The 27,368-nt window shown below is 39.6% G+C and overlaps 1 protein-coding gene across 3 annotated transcripts in view; it reads left to right on the top strand.

Moving 5' to 3' along the window:
* The window catches only part of STK38 (serine/threonine kinase 38), a 28,976-nt gene extending 8,500 nt beyond the window's left edge, over positions 1–20,476 (top strand). For all 3 annotated transcript variants that reach the window (XM_060231512.1, XM_060231514.1, XM_060231513.1), the window contains 12 exons: positions 1,011–1,062; positions 1,207–1,329; positions 3,181–3,264; positions 4,793–4,916; positions 7,404–7,558; positions 9,676–9,778; positions 11,165–11,226; positions 13,167–13,284; positions 13,527–13,650; positions 14,993–15,088; positions 15,280–15,374; positions 18,825–20,476. In XM_060231512.1, the coding sequence (XP_060087495.1) occupies positions 1,011–1,062; positions 1,207–1,329; positions 3,181–3,264; positions 4,793–4,916; positions 7,404–7,558; positions 9,676–9,778; positions 11,165–11,226; positions 13,167–13,284; positions 13,527–13,650; positions 14,993–15,088; positions 15,280–15,374; positions 18,825–18,955 (1,267 nt within the window). In that variant the 3' untranslated portion in view covers positions 18,956–20,476. The remainder of the gene's footprint in view (positions 1–1,010; positions 1,063–1,206; positions 1,330–3,180; positions 3,265–4,792; positions 4,917–7,403; positions 7,559–9,675; positions 9,779–11,164; positions 11,227–13,166; positions 13,285–13,526; positions 13,651–14,992; positions 15,089–15,279; positions 15,375–18,824) is intronic.
* Positions 20,477–27,368: the final 6,892 nt, after the last annotated feature.

The raw sequence follows: 27,368 nt of genomic DNA, 5'->3' as shown, positions 1-27,368 counted from the left end.
GATGATTTCCCAGGTCTGCCTGCATTTGCATTTGCAAACTGCATTTGCAAAGCAGGGCTAGTTTAAACATTTAGTGATATACAAATACTAAACATCTGTTTTCATCCCTACCTGCTAGTACTGCATTTAACTTACATATAAAGATAAGCATGTTTTTGGGTCATTCTTGTGTATGGAATGGACGTTTTGTCTCTTGCCAAACCCAGCACAGAGTTTCAAATGAGTTTTGCCGCTGTTGGATTTCACAGACAACGAGCACTTTCTACTCTGCATCATCCAAAGTAAATTTTGCAAATGTGATTGCTTGTTCCTGCTGGAGTTTACAGAGTACCAGCTCTCTCACCCTGTATCCTGACTTCTCCCATGCATAAAGGCTGCAAATGCGGTTTGTCTGCTTTCCTAGATTGCAGAAACTCCACCTCCTTTCTTGCTGCTGATCTGCTCATTACACTTTTTGGAATCAGAAAGTGCCCTGAGCCACTTGTGGGAAGGGCGGGATACAAATCATAAATAAATAAAATAAAATAAATTTAAAAACTTTCTCAGCTTTGGAAAGTTCCTACTTGTTAGCATTCAGAGTTTACTTGAATTGAAGTTGTATCTTGGTGTAATCATTGGTGCAATTGCAAAACGATGTTGCTGCAATTAATGTTGAAAGAAGATATTAAATCTCTTACTTGACATATTTTTGCAGTTGAGACTTGTGTAGTTGTAGAATGGAACATTTCATTAAGCCTTGCATTAATGCAACAGGACCTATTCATTTTTTAACTTGTGGTTATATTTGAATGGTGGTTTGGGAAATTGACAAATGTTGGTCAGGGAAATGAAAAATAACATTTTATTTGAAGGAAAAAACTCCAGGAAGCATGAGCTTCAGCTATCTATATAGGAATGGTTGAAAGTGAAACTAATCTCCACTCCATTGAAACACATTCCAGCACAAAGTTGCAAGGAACATGTGGAATGGATTTTCCAAATACCTCACTCTTAATTTCTTTCTTTTTCAGACAAAAGAAATTAGAAAAAGTGATGGAAGAAGAAGGCTTAAAAGATGAAGAGGTATTGCATATACTAAAGCTTCTCACTAAATATGCTTTTTAGAAATCCATTGCTCATGGACTTCAGATATTGAATTCTAGGCTCTTCAAGTTGGTTGTGTTGCAAAATTCAATTTAAACTTTCTTTTTTTAAAAAAAAAAATAGAAGAGAATTAGGAGGTCAGCACATGCCCGAAAAGAAACGGAGTTTCTGCGCCTAAAAAGGACAAGGCTTGGATTGGAAGATTTTGAATCTTTAAAAGTAATAGGCAGAGGGGCGTTTGGAGAGGTAAGAGACCAAGGGACTAACACAATTTCCTTGAAAACAGAACAGCATAAATAATGGGCTACTGTCTTTCCCATACTACTAGTCCAGCTACAGCAAAAGACTGTGTTTCTCTTCCTGTTCAAAGCATTTTTTTAGGACCTGCAGTACATAGTGTCTGACTTCTTCATATTTGTAGTTTTGAAAGAAATGATATAACTAGTTATTTTCTTTAAAAAATGGGGCATCCTGCTTTTATTAATAAACATAGTGCACAGTCTTATCAGATAAAACAAATCCTCCTGCTGAGCTTCATTGCATTTCTATTCATTTCTTAACCTATATGTGATTACTTCACATATATGTGATTTAGTTCAGAGGTGTCAAACTCATTTGTTACGAGGGGCAGATCTGACATAAATGTCACTTTGTTGGGCCAGGCCATGTGTGCCATAAATATAAAACCAAGTGCCAAAGATATAAACTTTATAAAGATTATTTCAGGTGTTGAATGGCAATAGCAGATGAATGACAGCTTGATTGGATGAGTTGTGATATGCAGAGGGATAGCAGGCGTGGAGATACCAGCATTCGTAATGAGACAGGAAACCTAGGTCTGAATTCCATCCAGGAGGATTCAGTGCAGAAGGATGCAAAGAATAAATGGACATAAGTCTGACGTTAGAAACCACAAAATTCAGTTGCTGATATAAGAGTAGCAGTGCTCTTACAAAAGAATTTCAAAAGATTAGAAAAGAGACTGCTGAAGACAGTGCATCATCCTGGACTGAGCTGAGAGCTAGTTTTCCTGTATCATTGTGTGTGCTATTATCAGTGTGTGCTGTTATCATTTGGCATCTGGAATCTCTCTGCTCTCCAAGATATATGGACCAATCTAAGTGTTAATTCCTAATCGGGGTCTTTTTTGAAAGAAAATAAATCTAAATAAAAACAAATCCATTAAAAACTTTTCAGAATAAGCTAAAATTATTTCCTTAGTGTGCATTGTACTTGTCAGAAGAATCCATCCATCCACCCACCTACCCTCCCACCCAAGAAGAAGAAATGTGCTTGTACACCAAAGTTTATACCTGGAATAAAACAATATTGTTGGTCTTAAGCTGCCATCATGGGACTCCCAAATTTGTTTTCTCTGTGTCTCTCTGTCTTTCCTCCCCAAAAGAGGAGGAGCAGCCCTGGAGAAAGAAGCAGAAGGTTTCTCTGTGTGTTTTTGTGTATCTCCTGCACCCAGTGGGAAACAGCCACGGAGAGCTAGCACTCTCCCCCTACTTTCTCTCTCTGAGAGAGGGGGAAAGGGGAGGGAGCCAAGAGGCAGGAAATAAAGAGCCCCTGAGGCAGCTGGGAAAAAGAAAGCTGTGGTGTGGCTGTAGCCTTGGAAATGGAAGCAGGAAAGGGAAGTTACTTGGAGATTTGAGCCCTGCATGGCCCACATGTTTGACACATCTGGTTTCATTTTAGTTTGCTTTGTGTTCGCAAGTAGCCTAATGATGTTGTCATGGTACATGAATAGCATTTTTTTTATCTTTTCTCATTGGCTAGAAATTTTGGATGCAGCCCAGGCCATTCAGATGAATGAACTGCTGTAATATATTTCCAGAGTCTCTTGATATAATTGATCATGAACATTATTATGTATGTTGGCAAAAGTGCAAAAAGGTAGTATTTAGTTCAACGTGAATCTAAAGGTTCAATGGCAGTTGGCAATATCTGTGCTGAACTGATAGAACTGAAAGGTTCTATCATTCTGCAGCATTGAAGAATGCTTTGCCACTGATTTGTTACTTTAAGCTTTAACTTGGAAATAATAATGCCTGAAAGGAGTTATGTGTTCATTTGTGTTTGTACAACTTCTAGGTACGGCTTGTTCAGAAAAAAGACACAGGGCATGTATATGCAATGAAAATCTTACGCAAAGCAGACATGCTTGAAAAAGAACAGGTAAATGCTGATAGAATGTAGCAGTGCTAGCACACAGGGTTAATGTTTGACTAATATATGATTCTTGGTTGTTACACTGCTTAGATTAATAGGATGTTTTAAATTACTGCTTTATTGCGTACTGAGTAAATAGGAATTCCTGCAAACATGGGAGAGACTTTTGGGGGGAAACCCTCTTGGTAATCCAGAGGTGATCAAATTAATTAATTTTCAACGTTTATAGCCCTGAACTGGGTAGCCAGCCTAGCTTGATTGATCTAGTCAGATCTTGGAAGCTAAGCAGGGTTGGTTGTGGCTAGTATTTGGATGGGAGATCGCCAGGGAATAATGAGGTTGTGATGCGGAGGCTGGCAAAACCACTTCTGAACATCTCTTGCTTTGAAAACCCTACAGGGTCGCCAGAGTTAGCTGTGACTTGACACCAGTTTTGACTACCACACGATATTTATAGACCTGTTTTCCAAATACATGAAAGTGATTTCCAGATAAAATAATTGCTTACAATCAAAATTGAGATCTGTATGTTTTGGGGGTGACATTTCTTAAAATACTCTCTACTTTTACCAACAGCATTGAAATATTAATAACTATATTAATATACTAATTCTTCCATATGAAAGTTTGAGGTAATTTTATTGACTGTTGAATTTGTTTTAATGGATACATGTTAGTGATGCTGAACTGTAGTTATTTAAGTTATTTTTAACGTGATTTTATGCTGCTGAATAACCTATTTGCTAATTTTATGCTTATTTCTTTTTCCAGTTGTGATTTTTTTTGTGCCTGTGTTAGTATGCTTTGAATATCTTTTAAAGAGAAGCAGCTAATATTAAAAAGCTGTAAACATCAAAAGCTGAATGTGTGTTCATAAATTGTCCATACTTAATATGAATCTATATAGGGAAATCTAGTTTGGAATTCTACTATTGGTCACCCTAGCTGTTGGTTACTTTAAAATAGAAGGGACATAAAACTATCCCAAGTGCTTGCTCATGTAGGGATTCCACGTGGCTTAAAGCACCTTCGTCTCTGTAGAGTCTATTATCATGCCAACAGTATGCTTTCAGTGGCAGGATATTAGTGTTCAGGCATACCATTTAGTACACTGTAAAAATCTACACTAGCTACATGGAACTCTTGTCCAGGTAAATGTTCTTTGACATCTTTTGTATAGCTGCCATCTTGATTTAAGTTGGCTCATTTACTGATTGAACACGTATAATGAAGCATTGTTCTTTGCTGCTCATGTTTTGGAGGCCAGGGCTTGACTTTCTTCAGTGCAAATTGGTGGATGGAGTCAGTGATGCTGGCTTTGCAGCTCTTGCTTTACTCAGAAAATTAATTAAAAATTAGTTTCTGGCTAGCTGCCCTGAGCCTGCTTCAGCAGGGAGGGCAGTATACAAATAGAATAAACTAAACTAAACTAGGAGTCATCTGGTCCAAAATACCACTTGCAAATGCTGTGCAACTGAAAATGTTTCATTTTTTAAGGCAAGTCTGTAATTATATGCATATATCTACCTCCCAGGTTGGCCATATTCGGGCGGAGCGTGACATTCTAGTGGAGGCAGACAGTTTGTGGGTTGTAAAAATGTTCTATAGCTTTCAGGATAAGCTAAACCTCTACCTAATAATGGAGTTCCTGCCTGGAGGTAATTATTTAAGATAAAAGGTTCTGTTCTATAACTGTCTTGTAATTCATCTTTTGCTACAATCATACATGTAAAAGCTTCAGTTTCTGGGAACATAGCTCAGTAACAAAGCCTATTTAATGTCTTGTAAAAGGAAGATATCAGTTGTGTCCAGCAGTGCTCATGAAAAGCAGTTTGGGGCTACGTGAAATGTCTTCTGTAACTAGATTCATGGGCAATGATTTTATTGCTGTGCCTGCAGCATTGGTATGTGTGTCTTTGAATGAGTGGAAGGAACTGAAGCTTGACTTGATTGTTTTATACATTTTACTAACTTTAGTAAAGCTATGTTTTGAAGTCATAAACAGATCTCAGGTTCCTAATGTTTTACTTGGCTAGCTGTGGAAATATTTGGGGCCCTTCTTTTAGCAATGGAACTCGCTTGAATGGTATTTCCATACTTACCCTTTTCTTTGGTATTGTGATTCCATTTGTTCTTCAAAATCTTAACAACATGGTCCCAAAAAGCTGATCTTTTCTATGTTGTCTGTTTTTAACCAATAACTGAATTGTGATTGGTTTAGCTTCCAACCCAATTGCAGCATAATATCTTCAGAGTGAACTGGCATATTTTATACCTGAAATGTACTAGGTAAATCCACGCCTTGACAATTCACCACTCTTTTGAAGTACAAGAAGTGGAATAAAGTGTCAGTTCCTCATTATCTACTTTTTTCCTTGTGTGATGTGTATATGTACTAATTTGGCTGTGTTAAGGAGTAAATGGGTAAAACTTCAGTCACAACTATTGCAGCGGCTGATGAGAAGAGAGGTCATGGGGAGGAGCATTGTACAGGTTGGCCAGCTGCTCATAATCAAGAGATTATACTTACTGCTTCCCCCCCAATATTTGTCTACTTCACTGCAGGCCCTTAGCTACTGGGGGGCCTCTTGGGGCCTTGCCACCAACTTCCTGGCAAGGTCCCCGATCTAGCAGAGCAGGAAGGGAAGGGAGAGGCAGCCATGGCAGGAAGACCTGGCCCAGGGAGGCCACCTCTTGTCTTCTCCACCTGCTCAGCAGGGCAGGTGAGAGGCAGCAGGTCTTCGTGCTCTCACAGCTGGCTTTGAAGCTGTGAAAGCAGGAAGACCTGGCCTGCTGGCCCCGCCTCTCTTTCCCCTCCTGGTTAGTTGAGCAGGACAGGCAGAGAGGTGGTGGGTCCTCGTGCTTCTCACAGCCGGCTTCAAAGCAGGAAGACTTAGCTTGGGGAGGCTGCCTCTTGTCCTCTCCTTCTTTTCACTGGACTGGGCTTCTTTATCAGTGCTGTCTGGAAATCAGTCCTCTGACAATCTTGAATTCCTTTTCCACCTCCCCAATGCCTTTGATTAACTCCTTTACTACTGGTGAGGGAGCTTTCCCTAACTTGCACTGCTGGTGGGATAGAATGAAATTCTTAAAGCTCCTCTGGACCATTTCTTTATATCTGCCACTGCAAAGACCATTGGCCAGCTGGCTAGTGGAAAGAATAGTGGGAGGTTACTGAGAATGAGTCTTGTGCCAGTAGCAGAGTCATGGTTGCCTTGCTTTGCTCCTATAGCTGGGACTAAAAGGAACTCTTGCATTCTCTAGCCCAGGGGTGGCCAAACTGCGGCTCAGGAGTCACATGTAGCTCTTTCACACACATTGTGTGGTTCTCAAAGCCCCACCGGCCCATCAGCCGGTTTGGAGAAGGCATTTGTCTCTTTAAATCACTTCTCCAAGCCAAACATGTGAGCAGCTTGGAGAATGCATTTAAAGTTGCTTTCTTTCCACATCCATCTCCCTTCCCTCAAACATCTGACATTTATTCTGTGTGGCTCTTATGTTCAGCAAGTTTGGCCACCCCTGCTCTAGCCATTTCATCAGGTGACCCATGCTACAGCTACCAACAGTCAATAAACAACCAGATCTAAACACCCTATACTGATTGCCTTTTATTAATGTGCAGGAACTATTGAGAGGAAAGTTAACACACAGTAGGGATAGCAATAGTGTGACACTAACATTCAAAACAGCTGTTTTGGCTGTGACTTGCAAACACTTATATTTGTTTGCTTAGAGTGAAGTTAAAAAGTGCTGTGCAGATACTTTTAACTTTGTAATGACAATGGTGATTAAGGGCATATTCAAAAAGTCACCGACTATTATTAATGTACTTCGGGATGAGTTAGATATCCGAACTGGCAGTTACAGGTTTCTCTCCCTTTTCCACTGTACAGACTTGGGCGTTCTGAAATATAGTAAACTACGTGAACAGGTTTTGTCTATGCCTTCACCTGTGCTAGAGAAGAAATATACCTTTTGAAACTAAGAATCTACTTAAGAAGTGAATTGTGGTATTCTGGGCAAGTGTTTGGTTCAGATGAGATCATAAAATAAATCTTTAGTAGAATTGACATTGAACTAAGGTTGACACCCTGTGAAGAAGCAAAATTCATTTTTGTTTTTCTTTCTATTATCTGTATGTACAGGAGATATGATGACATTATTGATGAAAAAAGATACCCTAACAGAAGAGGAGACTCAGTTTTACATTGCAGAGACTGTGCTTGCTATAGATTCAATTCATCAGCTGGGTTTTATTCATCGTGATATTAAGCCAGATAACCTCCTTTTGGACAGTAAAGTAAGTGTGTGGTGTTTGCATGGTAGTACTTTCTAGTATTTTCTAGTTAAAATGTGGTAGCAAACTATTCTGTGGCATTATTTGGTCCATAAACTCCAAGAGCATGACTTGGAATAGCACTGCAAAGTAATTTGATGAAGTGAACCTACATGGATTAAGCCCAGTTCATATGTTTTAAAGTAATTCATACATGCATCCTGCTGTTTGTGATAAAATAGTCTATGGTGGGAACAGCATCTGATTCCTGCCTCATTTTAAGGGGAGAAACTGAGGAGCAGGGCTTCTATATAGGGCCTCACTGCATAAGGAAATTTTAAGTATGTCAGTAGGGGTTCATTTTTCAGTGTCAAAAGATTTGTGACACAGTTGAATTCTGTTTTGTTTGCCAGTTAAATGTTCGGATGTTGCTCTTGAACATGTTCTTGAAATATCGAAGTACTAGTCACATTGGTATACCATGGCTTAAGAAATCTCATGAACTGCCAGGGGAAAGCACTGATGATCTGGAATCTTCCCCACCCTTTCTTTACCTATGGAGTTGTTTTCAGTGCTAGAAAACTTGATTCTTATTGCTGTTTTTGCCTCTTGCACGAGCTGCTTGACTGATGCAGTGGATTACTACATACAAATCATAGAGTTGGAAGGGACCTCCAGGATCATCCAGTCCAACCCCCTGCACAATTCAGGAAACTCACAAATACGTCCCCCTAAATTCACAGGATCTTCATTGCCGTCAGATGGCCAGCTAACCTCTGTTTAAAAACCTCCAAGGAAGGGGAGCCCACTGTCTCCTGAGGAAGCCTGTTCCACTGAGGAACTGCTCTAATGGTCAGGAAGAAGTTCCTCAGTGGAACAGGCTTCCTCAAAAGGCGATGGGCTCTCCTTCCTTGGAAGTTTTTAAACAGAGGCTAGATGGCCATCTGACAGCAATGAAAATCCTGTGAATTTAGGGGGGAGGTATTTGTGAGTTTCCTGCATTGTGCAGGGGGTTGAACTAGACGACCCTGGAGGTCCCTTCCAACTCTATGATTCTATGACTTGTATGTAGTAATCCACTGCATCAGTCAAGCAGCTCATGCAAGAGGCAAAAACAGCAATTTCACTCCCCTTTACCCAAGTGGTGCGGCTATTAGTACATGCAAGTCCCTCAGCAATGGGATCAAGTTTTCTAGCACTGAAAACAACTCCATAGGTAAAGGGAGGGTGGGGAAGATCCCACTACTAATAATAAATTCTTCAGGAGTCAGAGGTAGCTCTGAGCAAGGGGAAGACAGGGAAGATTCTACGCTGTTTGCACCTGCAAACCATGAGATCAAAGCTGTTATATAAGGTCAAACATCCTGAATCATTTTAAACTGACTTTGTTCTAATAGTTTACCATTTTCATTAAAATACTATTTTAGGTTTGTTTAAAGTTTTAAACATTTTTGATAGAATTATAAAAATACTGTAAAGGCTCTGAATTTCAGCAAGAGATTTTATCAACCTGTTGTTCATTTGCTTTAACATGCAGATTTTCCAGGAAACAGCCACAAACAGTAACCAGTGGAAACATAAAATCATTTTGTGGATCCTTCCTGAAGTCCTTATGCAATCCCAGTATGACATTTCCCCAAAAAATGTCATTGTAGAGAGGCTCACTGACTCCTGTGATTGTAGCTGCTGTTAAAAATGCAGTCATGCTTGCGACAAAGCTAGCTATCTCTATCAGCACGTTCTCCATGTAGTCAGTGAGCCTGTGCATATGATCATGTGGAAAAAGAAATCAAGCTTGCATGTGTGAACTAGCCATAATCTTGAGAATGAATCAGGGAAATCTGACTGCAATGGAGTACTTATGCTTCTTTATTGTATGAGGTCAGGTGATTTCAGCTGATAATCGCTGAGGCCATTCAGTATCTCCTTCAATCACCATGGAAATGCACAACTCTTAACTCATGCTGTATTAGGAAGCAATACTTGGAAGTTAAACACTTTTTCTCTCTCTTACAATGGGTTTGGGAAAATACTCCATAGTCATGACATGTAATCTGTATGGTTAAACACTTTCAATGTCTGAAGAGTATATGCATATGTGGTGTGATCTCCTCCTGTTTTGTTTTCTCCTTCATCTGTAGGGACATGTGAAGCTATCAGACTTTGGTCTTTGCACTGGACTAAAGAAAGCTCATAGAACTGAGTTCTATAGAAATTTGAGCCACAGTCTTCCCAGTGACTTTAGTAAGTTATGTTACACCGGTTCAGACCCCTGAGAGCTTTCTGTGTTGGCATAAACTAGGCAAACTACCACTTCTCATAATTGCCCGAAATATTGATTGCCTGAAATACTGATTCGTTTCTCAAGAGAAGATTCGTGCTCTCTCCAATTTGCTTTTCCTGCCATCCACTGACATTTGAAGAGTTCCAGTTTAATTGGACTCAAAACTATTAGTCATTATAATTTGATGTCATTTGATAGCAAAAGAATGCTCTAGCTGTGCATCTCCAACTTCAGTGAGAAAGTCTTAGCAAAGACAATCTAGAATTTGCTGTCCCTTTCATCTTGCATTGCCTTTCTATCAAGTCTTCTCTCATGCAGAGGTTTCTTTGCTCACACTCTCTTTTTGCTGTGCATACAGTACAGATAGAGCCAGGGAAAAGTTCTTTTTTTACTTATGAGTGTTAATGATACCATTTCTTCAAATTAACACAGGGGAGGTGACTTAGAGAAAAGCAGAACAACACCTGTACACAAAGCTAAGCAAGCCATATGAAAATCTTTCTGTGGTGGCTCCTGGGCATGGGTAACATGTACCTGGGTCCATCTATTTCTCTATGTGAAAATGAGCATGTGTTGTCATAATAAAGTTGTTAACATTTGCTTGATTTGATTTGGTTTATTTTATATCCTGCCCTCCCCGCTAAAGCAGGCTCAGGGCAGCTGACAGTGACTTTGGCCTTCCTGTTGGACACTTACATTCTGAATAAAACTTTGTTCGTCTTTAAGGTGCAACATGACTCTTACTTTGTTCTCGTGGAAGTTCAGAAATGGAAATTCTTCTTTCTGAGGTCTTGTCTCTTCAGATCAGGATTTTGTCTTCCTCTTTTTTTGCCTTTTGACATGTCTGAAATCCCCTTCACAGTCTTTAGAAGATATGAAGTATCAGAAGAGAACCAGTGGGATGTAATGGTTGGACCTCAGGCCAATCACTCTCTCATTCTTAACTTACTTCACAGAGTTGTTGTGAAGATAGAATGGAATAGTGGAGAACAATGTATGAAGCCATGAACTCCATAAAGGAAAAGTGGGATTGAAAACATAACAACATGATTTTCAGTTTCCCATTTTGAAATGTAACCCCTAACCCTATAACTGTGAACCCATATTTCCAATGTTAGAATTGTATGCTAATTTATGCTGTTTTTGTGTCTTGCTACCATCCTGTACAGCTCTTTTTTCACTTCTATTCTCCCCCCCACCCACCCACCCACACACATACACTAAATTCAAAGAGTGGGGAAATGTGTTGAAAGGAGTTTACTATTTACTATTACTTCAGAATACCAGCAAAATCTTAAATCATTAAAAATAGTTAACATAATATCTACGTGTGACTTTCTCTTCAGCTTTTCAGAATATGAATTCCAAAAGGAAAGCAGAGACTTGGAAAAGAAACCGACGGCAGTTGGTAGGTACCACTCGGTCTGGAAATTGCTGCCAATGCATCACAACACAGCATTGTCAAAGAAATGTTTTTCAACCCATGCTTGGAGTAAACAGTTAAGCTCTAAAACTATACTAATGGGTAGGGGCTGCTTTGTACGTTATGAACTATTGTAATCAATATGTGCTCCTATTTCAGTTTGGTTTTAGCTCAGTTTTGATGCAGGACTGCCTTTGCCACCCTGATGAATAATCTTTACCAGGGAGAGAGCCTGTTGATTCTCTTGGACCTCTTGGTGCTATATTGTCTTTTTGGACCAGCTGGCTCAAATAGGTAGCATGTTGTGGTGTTGTGGTGGTTCTGGTCCATTTAAACTGAGCAAATTGAGAAGCTGGTGCTTGTGTGGGTTTCCTTTCTGATTCTGTCACATTTATCCTAAGAGCCCTAGGGTATCAAGCAGGACACAGCCGCTGAAACTATAAATGACAAATAGCTATCTTAAAACTATGTTTGTTTTATTTATAGCCTGCTCCATCCTAGTAAATACAACTTTGAGAATACTAGCATAATTAAAATTTATCTGATCTGCATATGAAATATGTACAACTACTTTGGACTCTGAATGTTCATATTGAGCTTTGTGAACTTCAGAAGACTAAAGATTGAAATATCTTGACTTGTATTTTAGCATGTCCCTTTATTGTGCATTTTCAAACTAGTTTTTCATGTGATACAAAAGATTAACAGATCTTGGGAGAAAGAGAAACAATAGATGCCAGAGCCTGTTTTAGAGTGGTAATATCTTGTATTGCAGGAGCAATTTGGTATATTTTCCAGTTCTATTCTTGTACTAAATACTTGAAGTCCTATATTCAGCAACAATGGAAAGTTCTTTTTCAAGATCAAGCTCTCAAGTATGTTGCTAGCTCTAGTAGTGCTGCCCACATTAGTATGCTACCTTTGAATATAAGAGTTACAGCACAGTGCAGTGAGATTGCAGTATTTTAAAGCACTGCTTTAAAAAGTATTTTGAAAAAATGGAACCAAAGAGAAAATGCACAAGCTTACAAACCAAAACAATGGTTTGTAATGTGATAATAATATATAATACCATGAAAGTGGGGGGTTTGGGAGGGGGGGGGTCTTTTTTCTTATATCAAAATTAGGTATTTGTATATTACTCTTATGACATACAATATCCCAGAACTACAAAGTATTTTATCATTTGGAAAGAGTGCATTCTAAGAGTGTGTTTCTTATTACCATTTTAGGCTCTGTGTATGTAGAGAGAGCGAGAGAAGATGGGGTTAAAATTAGTGCTGAATGTTGCTTAAGCCTCACTCCCTGTCAGGGTTTTGCATCTCACCTGATTTTATAAAAAGTGTCTGCATACTTAAATTGTCGCTGAATTCACGAAAGTGGGTTTTATACGAAGAACCCCAAGATAATTCAGTGAATAGTTGCACGTAAGAAAAAGAGGCATTGTATTTTTATTATATATTATAATATATATTATGGTTAATGCCATTTCCAGATGTATGCACATGAAATTTGTTTACAAGCTTGTTAACTTGGAGAGCTAGTTTGGTGTAGTGGTGAAGTGCGCAGACTCTTATCTGGGAGAACCGGGTTTGATTCTCCACTCCTCCACTTGCAGCTGCTGGAATGGCCTTGGGTCAACTCTTGTCGGAGTTGTCCTTGAAAGGGCAGCTGCTGTAAGAACTCTCTCAGCCCCACATACCTCACAGGGAGTCTGTTGTGTGTAGTGGGGGAGGTAAAGGAGATTGTGACCACTCTGAGATTCAGAGTATAGGGCGGGATATAAATCCAATATCATCATCTTCTTAATCGCTAAGTTAATGGATAATTATTAAAGAATCACTATCCTTGGATATTTAAGAGCTGCTATGTGTTTTGGTTGTACATCTGAACAAGCGTAACACTTGTTGGTTTTTTCCCTCCAGGCCTTCTCTACTGTGGGAACTCCAGACTATATTGCTCCAGAGGTCTTCATGCAGACTGGATACAATAAACTGTGTGACTGGTGGTCGCTTGGCGTCATTATGTATGAAATGCTAATTGGTATGAGACTTAATATGCCTGAATTCGTATAGTAACTTGTTTTATGGAACTTCCATGATCTCCATCACACACATGTTCCTCCTTTCATTTGTATACTGTATCATGGATTCAATTCAGCTATTCAGTTTCTTCCATCTGGCTTAATTTACAGTTATGTTTTTTGACCTAATGCACAGTTTAAGGAGTGGGTGGCTAGGTGCAAGTAATCGTCATTAATCACTATTTTTACAATTCCTTTCTAGGTTACCCTCCTTTTTGCTCAGAGACTCCTCAAGAAACGTATAAGAAAGTAATGAATTGGAAAGAGACTCTAATATTCCCTCCAGAAGTTCCAATCTCTGAAAGAGCTAAAGATCTTATTCTAAGGTACCAGATCAGTAACTGCAGCTGTTAAATCTTTGGTCATGGTTAAATCTTTGGCAAGAGCTACACTTCCTGTCTTTCATCATGCAAACTACAAATTTTGCAGTGTTCAGTTAGTATTATTTTGGTGGTAGGCTGCCATTTTTGTGGATTTAAATACTTTATCCATATTTTGAATATTTTGTTCAAGTAGATTATCACTCAGGAGTGATAGTGCTCATAATCCAATAGCATTATCAATGGATCCATGGGGATCAAGTATCCAGTGACTTTTTTCAATTGGTGATATAATTGTGTCCCAGAATTTCTACGTTGTACAAAGCTACAAACTGTATACAAGTTTCTGACTTACCTTTCTAACAGAAGTCTACATATTATAGCCATATATAATTTATCCATCATATACCTCTTGGATAACATTTTGTGATTATTCTCAAATGTTAGTGGTTGGAAACTTGTACATAGCTTTTTCTCAGCAAACATTACCCTGATAAAGAATTTTTTAGTTCTGATAATGCTGCATTGAGTTTCAAACTTGTTTTGATACCAGCGGTGAATGAGAGATCTTGTTCCTTATGCCCTTGGTACTTTACAGAGGTTGTAAGGATAATTGTCCAATCCCTCAACTGATCTACTGTGAAAAGCAAGAGATATTTGTGCTGCTTTCAGTTGTTCCGGAAGCCTAGTTCTGCTGTGAAAATTTACCCCTTCCATTTTCTATGAATTGTAGAAGACTTGGGGAGGAGGCTATCTAGGAAGTACTGGCAAGTGTGTGCTGCTTGATTTTCAAGGAAGACCTATGCATTAAAAAATGTTTTGATATACACACATGTGCAGTGGGCTTGGGACAATGATTCCTCATTCTGTGATCAATGCCTGAAGGCAAATCAGAAGCACAGTAGTTCTCATGTTGCTCCTAATTTCCAGGGGATCCCAATTATGCAAAAGATATTGTCCCATCCATTGCTTTGACTAGCCTCCTACGAAAAGTTTCAGTATCTTAAAAAATAAAGCCCAGCTATAATACACAAACACTGACTTCCAGGGTTTTTTAAAAAAATAAATGAAAGCCTGCATTGAAACACATTCCACTGAAGGAAATTGTACTGAACCACATCGGATTATGTCCTGCCAGCTCTTCCACTGATGGAGGAGGGACCACTTACAAGACTGTGCCATAAATAGTGAGAGCTGTGTGGATATATGTCTCATGGCTGCAGTGAGGAGGGGAATGGAGGCAGAGTATATAAGCTTGTGTAATCAAGCATTTATTTGTACATTCAGTAGTTTGTATTTCATTTTTCTTACTTTCAAACACTACATGCTGCATTTTCTTCCCCCACAGATTTTGCTGTGAATGGGAACATCGAATTGGTGCTCCAGGCGTTGAGGAAATCAAAACAAACCCTTTTTTTGAAGGGGTCGACTGGGAGCATATCAGGTACAATGTAGTCAAATTTTTTCTAATCTCCCCTCTCCTTTCTAGGAAACTATATGATATTTACATTTTTTAGTTCAGTAATAATAGAGGGGATCTGTACAATGAGTGGTTGTAAGGCAAAACCTTCACTGTTTGTATTAACTTGATTGAGTTTCACATTGCAAAATCTAATCCTGACTCATTCTTATCAGGGAGAGACCTGCGGCAATATCAATAGAAATTAAAAGTATTGATGATACTTCAAACTTTGATGAATTTCCAGAATCTGATATCCTTAAACCAGCAGGTAAATATTGCTGCTTCTGTTTGTAATGTGTTCACTGTGGTGTAGGTTTTTGATCTTTTTGCTAGTTTTTCAGAGTTAGCTCATTCAATTTTTAAAAAAATGTTCTTGATTTACTGCCAGTCTGATTCTGCAAATCCCCATATTCTCACTCTTCCACTGAATTCATGCTTGGTGTGGTGATATGGTTTGCATGAGAGGGCTACCCTGTCTAGACACAGAGGCCACAGATAAACATTCTCAAATGTTCAGGGGGCTGTGTACAGTTAACTGATTGTGGTCAGTATATGTTTAGAGCCATGAACTTAGTCTGAATGATTTTCTCCTTGTAATTTAGTAAAATAATGTATTGCTCGTTGTATTACCAGAATTTTTTTTGCAAAATAAAGCAAAATTAATTTTTTAAAGAGTGAACAAGATACATTTTAGTCAAAGGACTGCCTCCTCCCTTCATCGGGACCCATTCCTGTGGAAGAGAGGGAGGAAACTGCTGAAATTGCTAACTGATTGGAAAGAATTTCCCTGCTGTTGAGGCAGTTGTTGCCCAAACCTTCTACCTCCAGGGTAAGACATACCCTGAGGGTTTCCATGCTATTGAGGACCTCTAGTCCCCATCTGCTGTAAGACCTGCTGTTTCTTCCTACATTCCCTGGCCTAAAGACCTTTGGTCCCACAGTGGAAGCATTCTAATTGAGTCCTATTCTGACCTCCTGTTCCTCCCCCCCCCTCCCTTTTAGTTACCTGTAGCCTCTGCTGTCTCTGAAACTGCTGTCCCCTTTGAGAACCATGAGCTCTAACTGGCTGAGCTTGCATTCTCAAAGGTGTCTGAGTAGATACCAAAGGCACAGCCTGCTGAGAGCCTGTAACAATCACCAAAGGCTGTGGGACTGCAAGTGCGACTGGAGAGGGTTGCATAACAGCCTGCTGTGCTGACTGTGAAACAACCTGTGGTACTATTAAAGGTATAGCCAGCTGAATAACAGCCAACTGAATAAAAGCTATCGTATGTTTAAGGAACACTGTGAGCTGGGTCTGAGTCTCATGAATTTAGCCGCTGGGAACAAAAACTTGTTGTGAGAATTGGTAAGTCTTGTGATTGGGTAAACCTCAAGGAGTGTCTATAAAATTAAAGGTAATAAAGAAGAATTGCAGATTTATACCCCGCCCTTCTCTCTGAATCAGAGACTCAGAGCGAGGTGGGTGGGGCTGGAGAGGGCTCTCACAGCAGCTGCCCTTTCAAGGACAACCTCTGCCAGAGCTATGGCTGACCCAAGGCCATTCCAGCAGGTGCAAGTGGAGGAGTGGGGAATCAAACCCTGTTCTCCCAGATAAGTGTTCACGCACGTAGCCACTACACCAAACTGGCTCTCCAATTTGACATCATTCCTCCAACAATTTTCATTTGAAAATAATTTGGTTAACTGCAATGGGGAAAATGTGAGAACTGGTAGAGTTAATTTCATGGCCTTTAGTGGTGTGGGCTTGATTGCATAACTGACAACAAGCTGCAGAATGGCTTTGTATTAGCCTTTATCAAATACCTCTTTCTGTTTTTGATGTGTATCTAAGTCTAAATTTACTTGGTAGATTTAGTCGGAATATAGCATTTTCCTATGTAGCAAACATTACTATTCCTACAGTAGGTGACTCACTCCACTTACAAGAGCAGTAAAACCTACAGATAAAGAGGACTATTTGCATATTTTGAGAGTTCTCATGGATGCAGAAAAATGATTCTGTAGGGTAAGCAAAAGGGGGGAAAAAACCACATACACACTTAAACCAGCCAGTATGCTATAGTCATTAGCAGGGGTAGAAAAATAGGTTGTGGAGCTCATCCAGGGATTGTTATGCAGCTGCACATATTCAGTGGACAAGGAGGTGGAACTCTCAGAAGGTTCAGGAGCTGTGCTCCTGTGAGCTCCCACTGAACCCGAGGCCTGGTGATTAGACTAGATTGCAGTGATGCAGTTAGGGAATCCCACTCTCCTGTGCAACTTCATGGATGTCCTTGAGCTAGTCACTCTCTCAGCCTAACCTATCTTAGAGGATGGTTGTGATTAGGGATGGGCACAAACAGGAGAAATGTGGTTTGTATTGGCTTGTGATTTGTGGTCAAACCACAGACTGAACTGGGAGGTTTGTTTGCAAACTGTAAACCCTGAAAGGCAGCTAAGCAGCAGGGAGCATCCTCTCATCACTCAGCTGTTTTTGTGGCTTTCCCAGTAAAGAAAAAGGGTGTTAAAGACTTAGAGTCCCTTAAAACCCTTGTTTTTCTGCTCTATCCACGAACTGCCACAAATTTTTTCAAAAGTTTGTGCAAGCATATGATGGTAGATGCGTCACATACATTGGTTTGTGAACCATGAGCAGGGCAAAATTTGTTGCAAAGTTTGCTTTGTGGTTCAGTTCATGTCCATCCCTAGTTGTGAGATAAAATGGATGAAGGAGTAATGTATGGCACCCTGAGAGTGAGTGTGGTGTAATGGTTAAGAGTGGCAGACACTAATATGAAGAACTGGATTTGATTCCCCACTCCTTCATGTGAAGCCTGCTGGGTGACCTTGGGTCGTCCACAGTTATCTCAGATCACTCTCAACTTCATCTGCTTCATAAGGTGCTTGTTGTGGGAAGAGGAAGGATATGTGATTGTAAGCTGCTTTGAGACTCCTTAAGGTAAGAGAAAAGTGAGGTATAAAAGCCTACTCTTCTTTGGAGGAAGGAGCTGACTGCTCTGCACAAACATCTGAAAACTCAAGAAAACTGGAGGAGGAATTTGCCCAACAATTTACCCCTCCCCTTCCATGATCCCTCACAGGTTTCCATCTTGGAAGAGCCAGTTTGGTGTAGTGGTTAAGTGGGCAGACTCTTATCTGGGAGAACCGGGTTTGATTCCCCACTCCTCCACTTGCACCTGCTGGAATGGCCTTGGGTCAGCCATTGCTCTGGCAGAGGTTGTCCTTGAAAGGGCAGCTGCTGTGAGAGCCCTCTCCAGCCCCACCCACCTCACAGGGTGTTTGTTGTGGGGGAGGAAGGTAAAGGAGATTGTGAGCCGCTCTGAGACTTCTTCTTCTTCTTCTTGTTCCGTCTAATATCAGAATTCATAGTCAGGTCCTCATCAGTAGGCTCCCACTGAAACTAGGGGTTTCTGCATTGTTATTGGATGTTCTCTTCCAATGCAGAAAAATGGCTTTGTAAATATGTGGGTGTGTCTGTCTCAAAATGTTGAAAGCAGTTTATAGAAAAATAACAAAGGGAGAAGAATTTTGATTGCTCAAACTCTTAATATCTTATCCTGTAGGGAGAAGGGAGATTTCCTGGTGGTTTTTTTCTCTCTCCCTTTTGCATTACTTAACCAATCATTAGTTTGTTGTAGAATATTCCCAAGGAAACACTTGTGTTCTACTGTACAGCTTCATACTAAAATAACTTCTGTATGTTTGCTTTCTTTAGTGACCACAAGTAACCATCCAGAGACAGACTACAAGAATAAAGACTGGGTCTTCATCAATTACACATACAAGCGTTTTGAGGGCTTGACAGCTCGAGGGGCAATACCATCCTACATGAAAGCAGGAAAGTAGTGACTCGTAACAAAACTATTTCTGAGCCTTGGTTCTTGCTCGTCAGCACAAATTCTTTATCTACCCTTCTGAGCTTTACCCACGAACTGTGAACTCAAAAGAGTGCAAGATAACATCTTTATGCACCGTTTACATAAAAATGGATTTATCATGGGAATATTTCCACAAATGGCACTTGTGGCCTGCCTTTGCAAGATTTATTGTGGATGTAGGTTCTTTTGACTTTAGTTAAAATTCTGCAGACTTCTTTGTCAACAAGGAGGAAAAGCGCATTACAAAGCATAGCATAATTTGAGTTATTTCTGTGTGTTCTGTTTTTACAAGTGCTGCACTAAGCACTGTTCTAAGGGCTAAAGTAATTTAAAGAAACAGAGCAATAACTAGTATTGAGAGAGAAAATTCTTGGTAAGTTATCCTATAGGAGGGCAAAACCAGTATTGCCTTAAAGGTCACTAGAGTATTGTATACTTGGTCAAAAGCTTTCTGGATAGCAAATTTTATTCCAACTCAACAATAGCCTCAAACCTGCTGCACTTTACTCTTGGTACTGAATTAGTGATCCTCCAGTGTTAAATTCTTTCTAAACTTCCATCTAGCAGATCATGTTGCTTTTTGTGAGCAGTACAAGAAAGAGAGCACGATTACTGATCAGATTTATTCTATGTAACTAACTTAGTAAAAAGCAAATCAATGTAAATAATAACACACGATAGCTAATATGGCAAGAAGCCCTGTCCCTATACATCTGCAGAGTGTGTGTAAAGATTCCTTTCCCCATGTCAGTTATTGCCAGAGGAAAATATTAATGTGTAACATTTCAGCATTGCATTTTTTCTGGAGAACTTAATCCTCTGCAGCTTGGAAACCAAGAGCCCTACAGTGCCTTCAGGATGCTTCCTGTGCACAACTATTTAAAATACTTAGGCTCATGGAATTTTAGTAATCTGACTTGATTGCTCAAGGTTTCTGTGTAGTTCCATACCATGAACTCTGCTTGTGCTATTGGGTGGCATTAACACTCTTTAAAATGTTCAGGTTATCCAGCTGAACTCTTCTCTCATGTCTACATAATGTACTAGATGTGTCTCTGGTCACCATTGCCATCTGCTGCCCTGTAGCTCTTGGAAATTCATAGGAGATTCACAGAAATTCAGTAGTTATTAGTGGCATGCTCCTTAGAGGGAGTGGTTGTGCAGAAGGAGACTTGTTACACTGGGGACCCAAAAATGAAGGCAGAAAAATATGGAATGAAGATTGAATGATGTTAATTTAGAACTTTTTGTTATCTCCTGCAGTTTCATCAGTTGATGTGCAAATAGGTTAAAAACAACTGAAGTGTTGCTTGCCAAATACTTGGTGTTTTAGAAGAGTTGATGGATCCTTCCATAGTGTTACAATAACAGCTGAATCTATTCTCCTTAAATATAAGAAGGCTGTTCTGGTATGCTGTATCATCAGATGGGACAGGGAAATGAAATATCCCATTGTTTTTCCACAATAAAGCAATTCCATGTACTTTTCCAGAATGTGTCCCTTATCTCTATGTAGAAGTTTGCAAGATCTTTTTTGGTACTCTCCCCGGACCCTGAGTGGTTCTACCACGCCAGGACTGAAACTGCCCTACAGGGATGTTCTTGGTCCCAGCACCTGGAACTCCAAGCAGCCTCCCCAAGACCTGGCACAATAACCAAATGAGATATAATATAAAGCTGTTTTATTTCCAAAAGTTAGAGAGTGAAATAGTTCTAGTACATTCTCTATTGGGTCCAAGAGCGACAAAAATAACAGTACTCACTACATAATATATGCAGTAAAGATGATCAATCTTCTGTGAGCAGTTTGATATTAGGGAGCAAAATAATAATTCAAGCCATGGCACCATACAGTACTAGCTTAAACATCAGGTACAGGTGTCTGGTAGATAGGCAAAGGGAAAATAAGGGAAAGATTACCCTAAACCCCTATACACAATTTTAGGTTTTGGCATATAGAATGAGATGACACACTTCAACCAGTGAAATCCTTCCTATTAGGAATTTTCCTGAAAACACCTGTCTCTTTCCCCCTCTTATCCTTTTACCAAAGTTGGCCTGGTTCTCAAAAATGATGCCTAATTAACATGTTCCTCTGCTAGACCTTGGCAGAGAGATAAGGACATATTATTCCCAAGCCTGGTACATCTGCTTAGCTTGACTAGGCCTTCTAATACTCAAGCTAACTCCTAGGTAGAATGCATCACGTGCCCCTCCTTCCTGGAAGCTGAAGTCCAAGACTATTCCATGGTGGAAGTTCTGCAGAAATCTACATGTGATCTCCAGTAATAAGCAGCAAGGCATTTAGCTATATAACCAAGATAAATAATTAAGCATGGCAGTAATAGCATAATAAATGAAGCATAGAAACTTCAACAGCTAGAGATGTATTAACATAAGTCAGTCTCCTTTTCGTCTTGAATCCATGACAGGCTGTCAGCCACAATATTTTGGCTGCTACTTGTGGGTGATTTCAGATTGAAAATCTACAAAATAGGTATCCTATGTGTTAAGTGAGTTTTGTTATTTTTGACACTCTTGAATGTAATAAGAATGCAGTAGAATTTTAATAATTTTTTAGAAATAAAGGAGCTTTATTTTGTTTCTATACCACCCATAGTTAAAGCTCTCTGGGTGGTTTTCAACAAGTATAAAACAGTAAAAATTCAATAAATAGATATTAACAGTTAATATAAGTGTATCAGAACAGTAAAGAGCAGTTGACAGAGGCACTAAGCTAATCATAATAGGCCCCTGAATGGCCAAGGAAATGTTTAAAGGCCTCTGTTAAAAAGGGCTATCTTAACTTGGTGCTGAAAAGATGGCAGATTAGGCACCGGGTGGGCTGCAGTGGAGGTTGTTCCAGAGACAGGGGCCACCACTGAGAAGACCTTCCCCTTAGTTGCCACCCAGAAGTTGGGCACAGCGTTCAGATTGGAGCCAGGAAAGGCGTTCCGACAGGTATTGTGATCCCAAGCCTTATAAGGCTTCGTAGGTTAAAACCAGCACATTGAACTGGAACCAGAAACATACAGGCAGCCAATTCAGGCAGGCCAGAATTGGTTTTATGAGTTTGGATCTCCAGGTCCCATTTACTAATCTGGCTGCAGCATTCTGCATCAGCTGCAGCTTCTGAACCATCTTCAAGGGCAGTCCTGCATAGAATGCATTGTAGTAATCAAATCTGAAGATTGCCAGAACAGATTATGGAAACCAGGCTATCCGTGTTCAGATAGGGGTGCAACTGGCCCACCAGCTGAAGCTGATTAAAAACACTCCAAGCCAAATAAATAAAATAGCTTTGTATCTGGCTTGGTTACTCCGTGTGCAGAAATCACCTTGGAACTCATGGTAAAGTGGTTTGGTGGCTTTACAAGGGTTTGGGAGGTTGTTGAGGGTTCTGGATGTTGGGACTGGGAATAACACCCCTATAGGGCAGTTTCAGTTCTGATGTGGCAGATGTGGAACTACACAGCTCCAATGAAAAATGTTCTACCTTAAGAGAGGGGATGCTAATGAAATATTTGAAATATTAATGAAAAATGTTCTACCTTAAGAGAGGGGATGCTAATGAAATATTTGAAATATTAATGAAAAATGTTCTACCTTAAGAGAGGGGATGCTAATGAAATATTTTTCATTTTAAGTAGCAGAGAGGGTGCAGCTGAGTAACTATTTTTTCCCTGTCCCTAGTTTGTAATTAGTGTGTTCCAGTGACGTGCCCCACAGGTGAGGCTAGAATTTTGCTTGCTTGCTATATAAAGGTGGTTTAAAACTGCATTTCTGGTCCTTGCTGAATATTGAAAATATGTAGCATACGTAACAGGTGCTTATAAAGCATTTTCTTTAAAACCTGTAAAAGCCTCAGGGTAACCAGATTGCCTAGAGACCTATCCAACCAATGACACAAAAGGGAAGAAAACAAGATTATTGTGTGCTATCTGTTTATGTTATGGACATTTAGTGAAGCATTTCTGTGCCACAGTGTGATAGTTGAGTGTGAGATTGTATGTACATTAGCAAATTGCTGTACTAGCTATAATTTTTCTTGGTCTTTCACCATTTTTTCCTGGAAGGTTTACTTTGTGAGAATGAGTGTTTTTTCTTGCAAGCAGGACATAATCCTGAGTCTTCCAGACTCAGTAGTTGCCAAGATCAGAGTTGGTTACCTCTTGTACTTTTCACTGATACCAGTGGAGGCTACCCACAAAAGATGACAGGATGCATCCACAAGGGCTTATGGAATTGAGACTTGCACATTGGAGGGGAGAAAAAATAGCCATTTTGCTCACATAAAAGCATTATATTCTGGATTCCTATATGTAATCAGAACCAACACTAAAACCTGGGGTATTCACTGAGCAGACCATCCCAGTGCAGATGTCTTGCCTGCAAGTAAAAGAGCAGGACATAGCATCATGAACTTCCTCTCAGTATCCCATCCCATCCCTTTTCTTGCCTTAAACACAGTTAAGTATTATGGCAGCACTAATGTGAAATTCACGAAACCTAGTTCCTTAGAGATAAAAGGAGGGCAAATCTCATTGTCTTGTAGCCTTCTAAAATGGTAGTTTTTGAGAATGGGACACTCACCAGATCTCAAGCTCATGTAATGGGAGTACTGGTTTAGTCCCAGGGTTGGCTCCCAGTCTTGTACTGTTGGCCCTATCACAGGTTATGTTTGTACCAACAATAATGCATTCTTAAAAATCAGTCTTTATAGTGTAGCACATTTAATTTTTGGAAAACTGATTTTAGACATTCTTCTAGTTGTACCACCTTGCACATTTTCCTGTTTTATGCTGTACTGAGGTATTTGGTAATGCTGAGGTCTCTTATACCCAGAAAGCTGTAAAATTACACATTGGCATGTGTGGGTACAGAAGAAAATCCAACTTCTTGGGTGAGGTGAAATTAAAGCAGTGCTGCAAGCTTTGTGTAGTTCCTAGCACAGTGTTGCACTTAGGTACTATATAACCAATGTGCCTGGGTTATGCTGTATTTTTGCAGATTAAAATTGGTTTTGTATCTACAGACAGCTGTTACTAATTACAATAGAAAATTGGTATGATTTTATGTGGTTCTGGGGTTTTGTGTGAAGGCCAACTTTTTATTGAACTATCTTTGCATTCTGAGCTTTTTTAAAAATCCTTTTCAATAAACATAGTTTTGCTAATGTTTGAAGATTATTTTTGTTAACAGAAAAACAACTGCATAGTTTTAACAGTGTGTCAAAATCAATGTGCTAACTTAGGTGGAAGAATAAATAATGCACAAGTTTACCTATTCCAGTTGTGGAATTCAGGGTTTTATACACAGACTCTTCCTTGCTTAACAGGCAATGTAGGGAAAGGAATACAGTAGGCGATAACTGAAAGAGACTGAGCATAGTTGCGTGCGCTGTTCCTCTGTTAAAAGGGCAATAGAAACCCTCTTTATTAAGCATGAGAATAAGGAAACAATATTTTGTTTCTCTCTATAGGCATGCCATTTGTAAACATGTTTTACTCAGAAATATAAAATATCCCAAGACTACATATTATAGAATTAGTGTACAAAGCAGCAGGATGCTGGTGACAGTTGCTCCCAGCAGTGTATACAAGGAAGGCATACTTCTGCTTCACAATTCAAAGAAATATGAAACTAGTGCAGCTCTCCGATAATTTTCTCAAACATGAGGCTACCAAAAGGAAAGGTACTGGAAATAAATAGGAAGCATAAAAACACTGAATCAAAAGTGCAGTTTCTTAACTGAACAAATACTATTTTAATAGAGTGTGCAGCAGCACATAAATAACTCAATGCAGAAACTATAAGGTATGATCTTGTAAACACTAAATATTGAACTAACTATAAAACAAACGTTTTGGAAGAAGAAACAAAGCTATAGTGCTGTCATACCTGTTCAGTTTATACGGAACTCTCTAGTGCAATTCACCAGCAAGTAATTTTGGTTAACTAAATCTTACTGTTTCAAGAAAGCCGCATGATCTTTCTTTCATGAATTTGTGTAATCAGCTACCATTAGTCATGATAGCTAACAGGAGAATTCATGTTCGCAGGCACTATGCCTGTTCAGTAGCTATGGCTGTGAGGCTCTATAGGGAAGGATTATGGCTGCTTGCCATCCTTGTGACATCTGGTGGGTAGGGCACTGAAGGAAACGGGTCCTGACCTAGCATGGCTCTCTTGTTTTTAACGTATTATATATGAACAGCTTCCTAACTGCAGGTATCGCCTCTTGATCTGAATGGTCAGCTATTAACAAAAACAGAAAAGGGATAGAAGAGAATAAGAGTCCAGTAGCACTTTAAGATGTACAGTGTTTGGGGGAAATCATGAACTCATTTGCTACACTGATCTTTATTGGGGGGGGGGGTGCTATATAAGAAATCTCCCTGAATATCTGAATGCTAATGACTGCAAAGACCTCCACCTCTTGACTAAAACCAAGCACTAAGGACTCTTCTACTGCTACAGACAAAGACAGGCACCCATATAGAAAAAGGGATAATTCTGCAAAACTGCCCTTAATCTCCCATTTGGTTGTCTACAAAGACTAACTGCATGGCTCTATTCAAAATGGATACTTGCTAAATTATTGGGTTGCCATATGGTTAAAGGTCAAGCTGCTGAAGATAAATCTTTGTTCTTGGAGTCCTCTATTAGAGCTTTTTTCACACTGGCAGTTGGGCCTATGCTAGTGTTCACCATTGGCAAATGTAAAGCATTAAAGGCAGGTGCGTGCTCCTGAAAATCCAGTGAGCATGTTTGAAGGAGCTACCACCAACTGGCTGTCATATACCCTGGGAATGCTGGTCTGCCCTTCTGTGCATTACCTGGTTACCGTTGGAAACATCAGAGTAACTCTGGCTTACATAACAGCCTTGTGAAACATATGCCCTTAAGCAATACTGGTAATTTCCGTGGCATACTCTGAAATGGTAGTTCTGTGATCAGTTGAAGACTTGTCAAATCCTTGACACCCTCAAAGACCTGCATACTTTTCTGGGTCAGGATTTGAGGACAGGTGCAATATCCTGAATCCCATGAATCCGTTTCCCTAATACTGCAGCCCTCCATCAGCACAAGGAGGAATCCATTCTTAATTATATACAGTTGAATTCTGTGAATCCATTCAACCAACACACAAATGCTTCTAGTTAATCTGATCAATTTTCATCACTGATTATGGGGATGGGAGAATCCACATGCAATCATTTTTCATATATGCTGCTTTCAATATGTTGCCTTAATCTGTGACATGTTCAACAGGATTTTTTTTCAAAAAGAAGTCTGTACCATATCACCTTGCTCATTCCTTTCACATGCTTCTGAAAACTTCCTGTAGACACTTCCTGAAAGGATTACTGGAAATGTGAAACTGGCAGATGTTTCACTGTTAAATTGATCTGAGCATCATCATACTTTGCCCTTCTTCCTCATTTATCGAATGCTTTATGAAACAGGAGGCCAGTGTTTGTTTACAGCAGAATGGAATGCATTAGCAATCAGCAATCTATTTTAACAGTAAAGCCAACATGAGCTATGAGACCTTGAACACAGCTGTTTACCTTGAGACAGTATCTCCAATGTTTGGGGAAATCATGTAACTCATTTGCTACACTGATATTTTTGGGTTACTTATGGGGGGACTGTGTAAGAAATCTCCCTGTATATCTGAATGCTAATAACTGCAAAGACCTCTACATTTTATCCCTAGAATTAAGTGGTCAATTCTTGACTTAAAACCACCAAATTAGGTTACCCCAAAGCCAGCAGAATCCAGAAATGTCTATAGCCTTCATAAGAGAGGGAAAATTACTGGTTCACTATGCAAAGAACAAACTAACACTTCAGAATTTGCATAATGACTCATTAAGAACTTCCCACTTCTTGAAATTCATGTTTAACTTATATACCCAGATTTTAAGTTATTTCAAGTAATGGGTAACAAGCTTAATTTTACCCTGAGTTAAAGACACAGACATGGAGCATTTGGCTTCTTGAAACGTACCACCTCTTTAGGATACAGCACAGTAGAGTTAACATGAATCTTGTGTAGAAGAAATTCCCACCACAGCCTGTTATTCAAATCCTCTTCTGCATAGGCTGTGTCTCAGAAGTGGTGGGTGTACATTAGGTCTGTTCATGTACCAGAGTTCACCTTGTTTAATTTTTCTCTGAGATTAAAAAGCAGCTTGGAGTTGGCACAAGAGCCATGGAAAAAGGAAATTAAAAAACATACTGCAGTGCTCATGCTATGGTTTGTGTGCCATAGTTGTTTTTCTATAAACAATTTAAAATTGTACTGTTAAGAGTCCCTTTTGTTACAGTGCTTGATCTTGCAAATGAATTATGTCCTTGAAGTAACCACCATA

The sequence above is a fragment of the Heteronotia binoei genome, chromosome 2 (assembly GCF_032191835.1).
Source record: "Heteronotia binoei isolate CCM8104 ecotype False Entrance Well chromosome 2, APGP_CSIRO_Hbin_v1, whole genome shotgun sequence".
NCBI lineage: Eukaryota > Metazoa > Chordata > Lepidosauria > Squamata > Gekkonidae > Heteronotia > Heteronotia binoei.
This window is presented reverse-complemented; position numbering and strand designations above follow the sequence as displayed.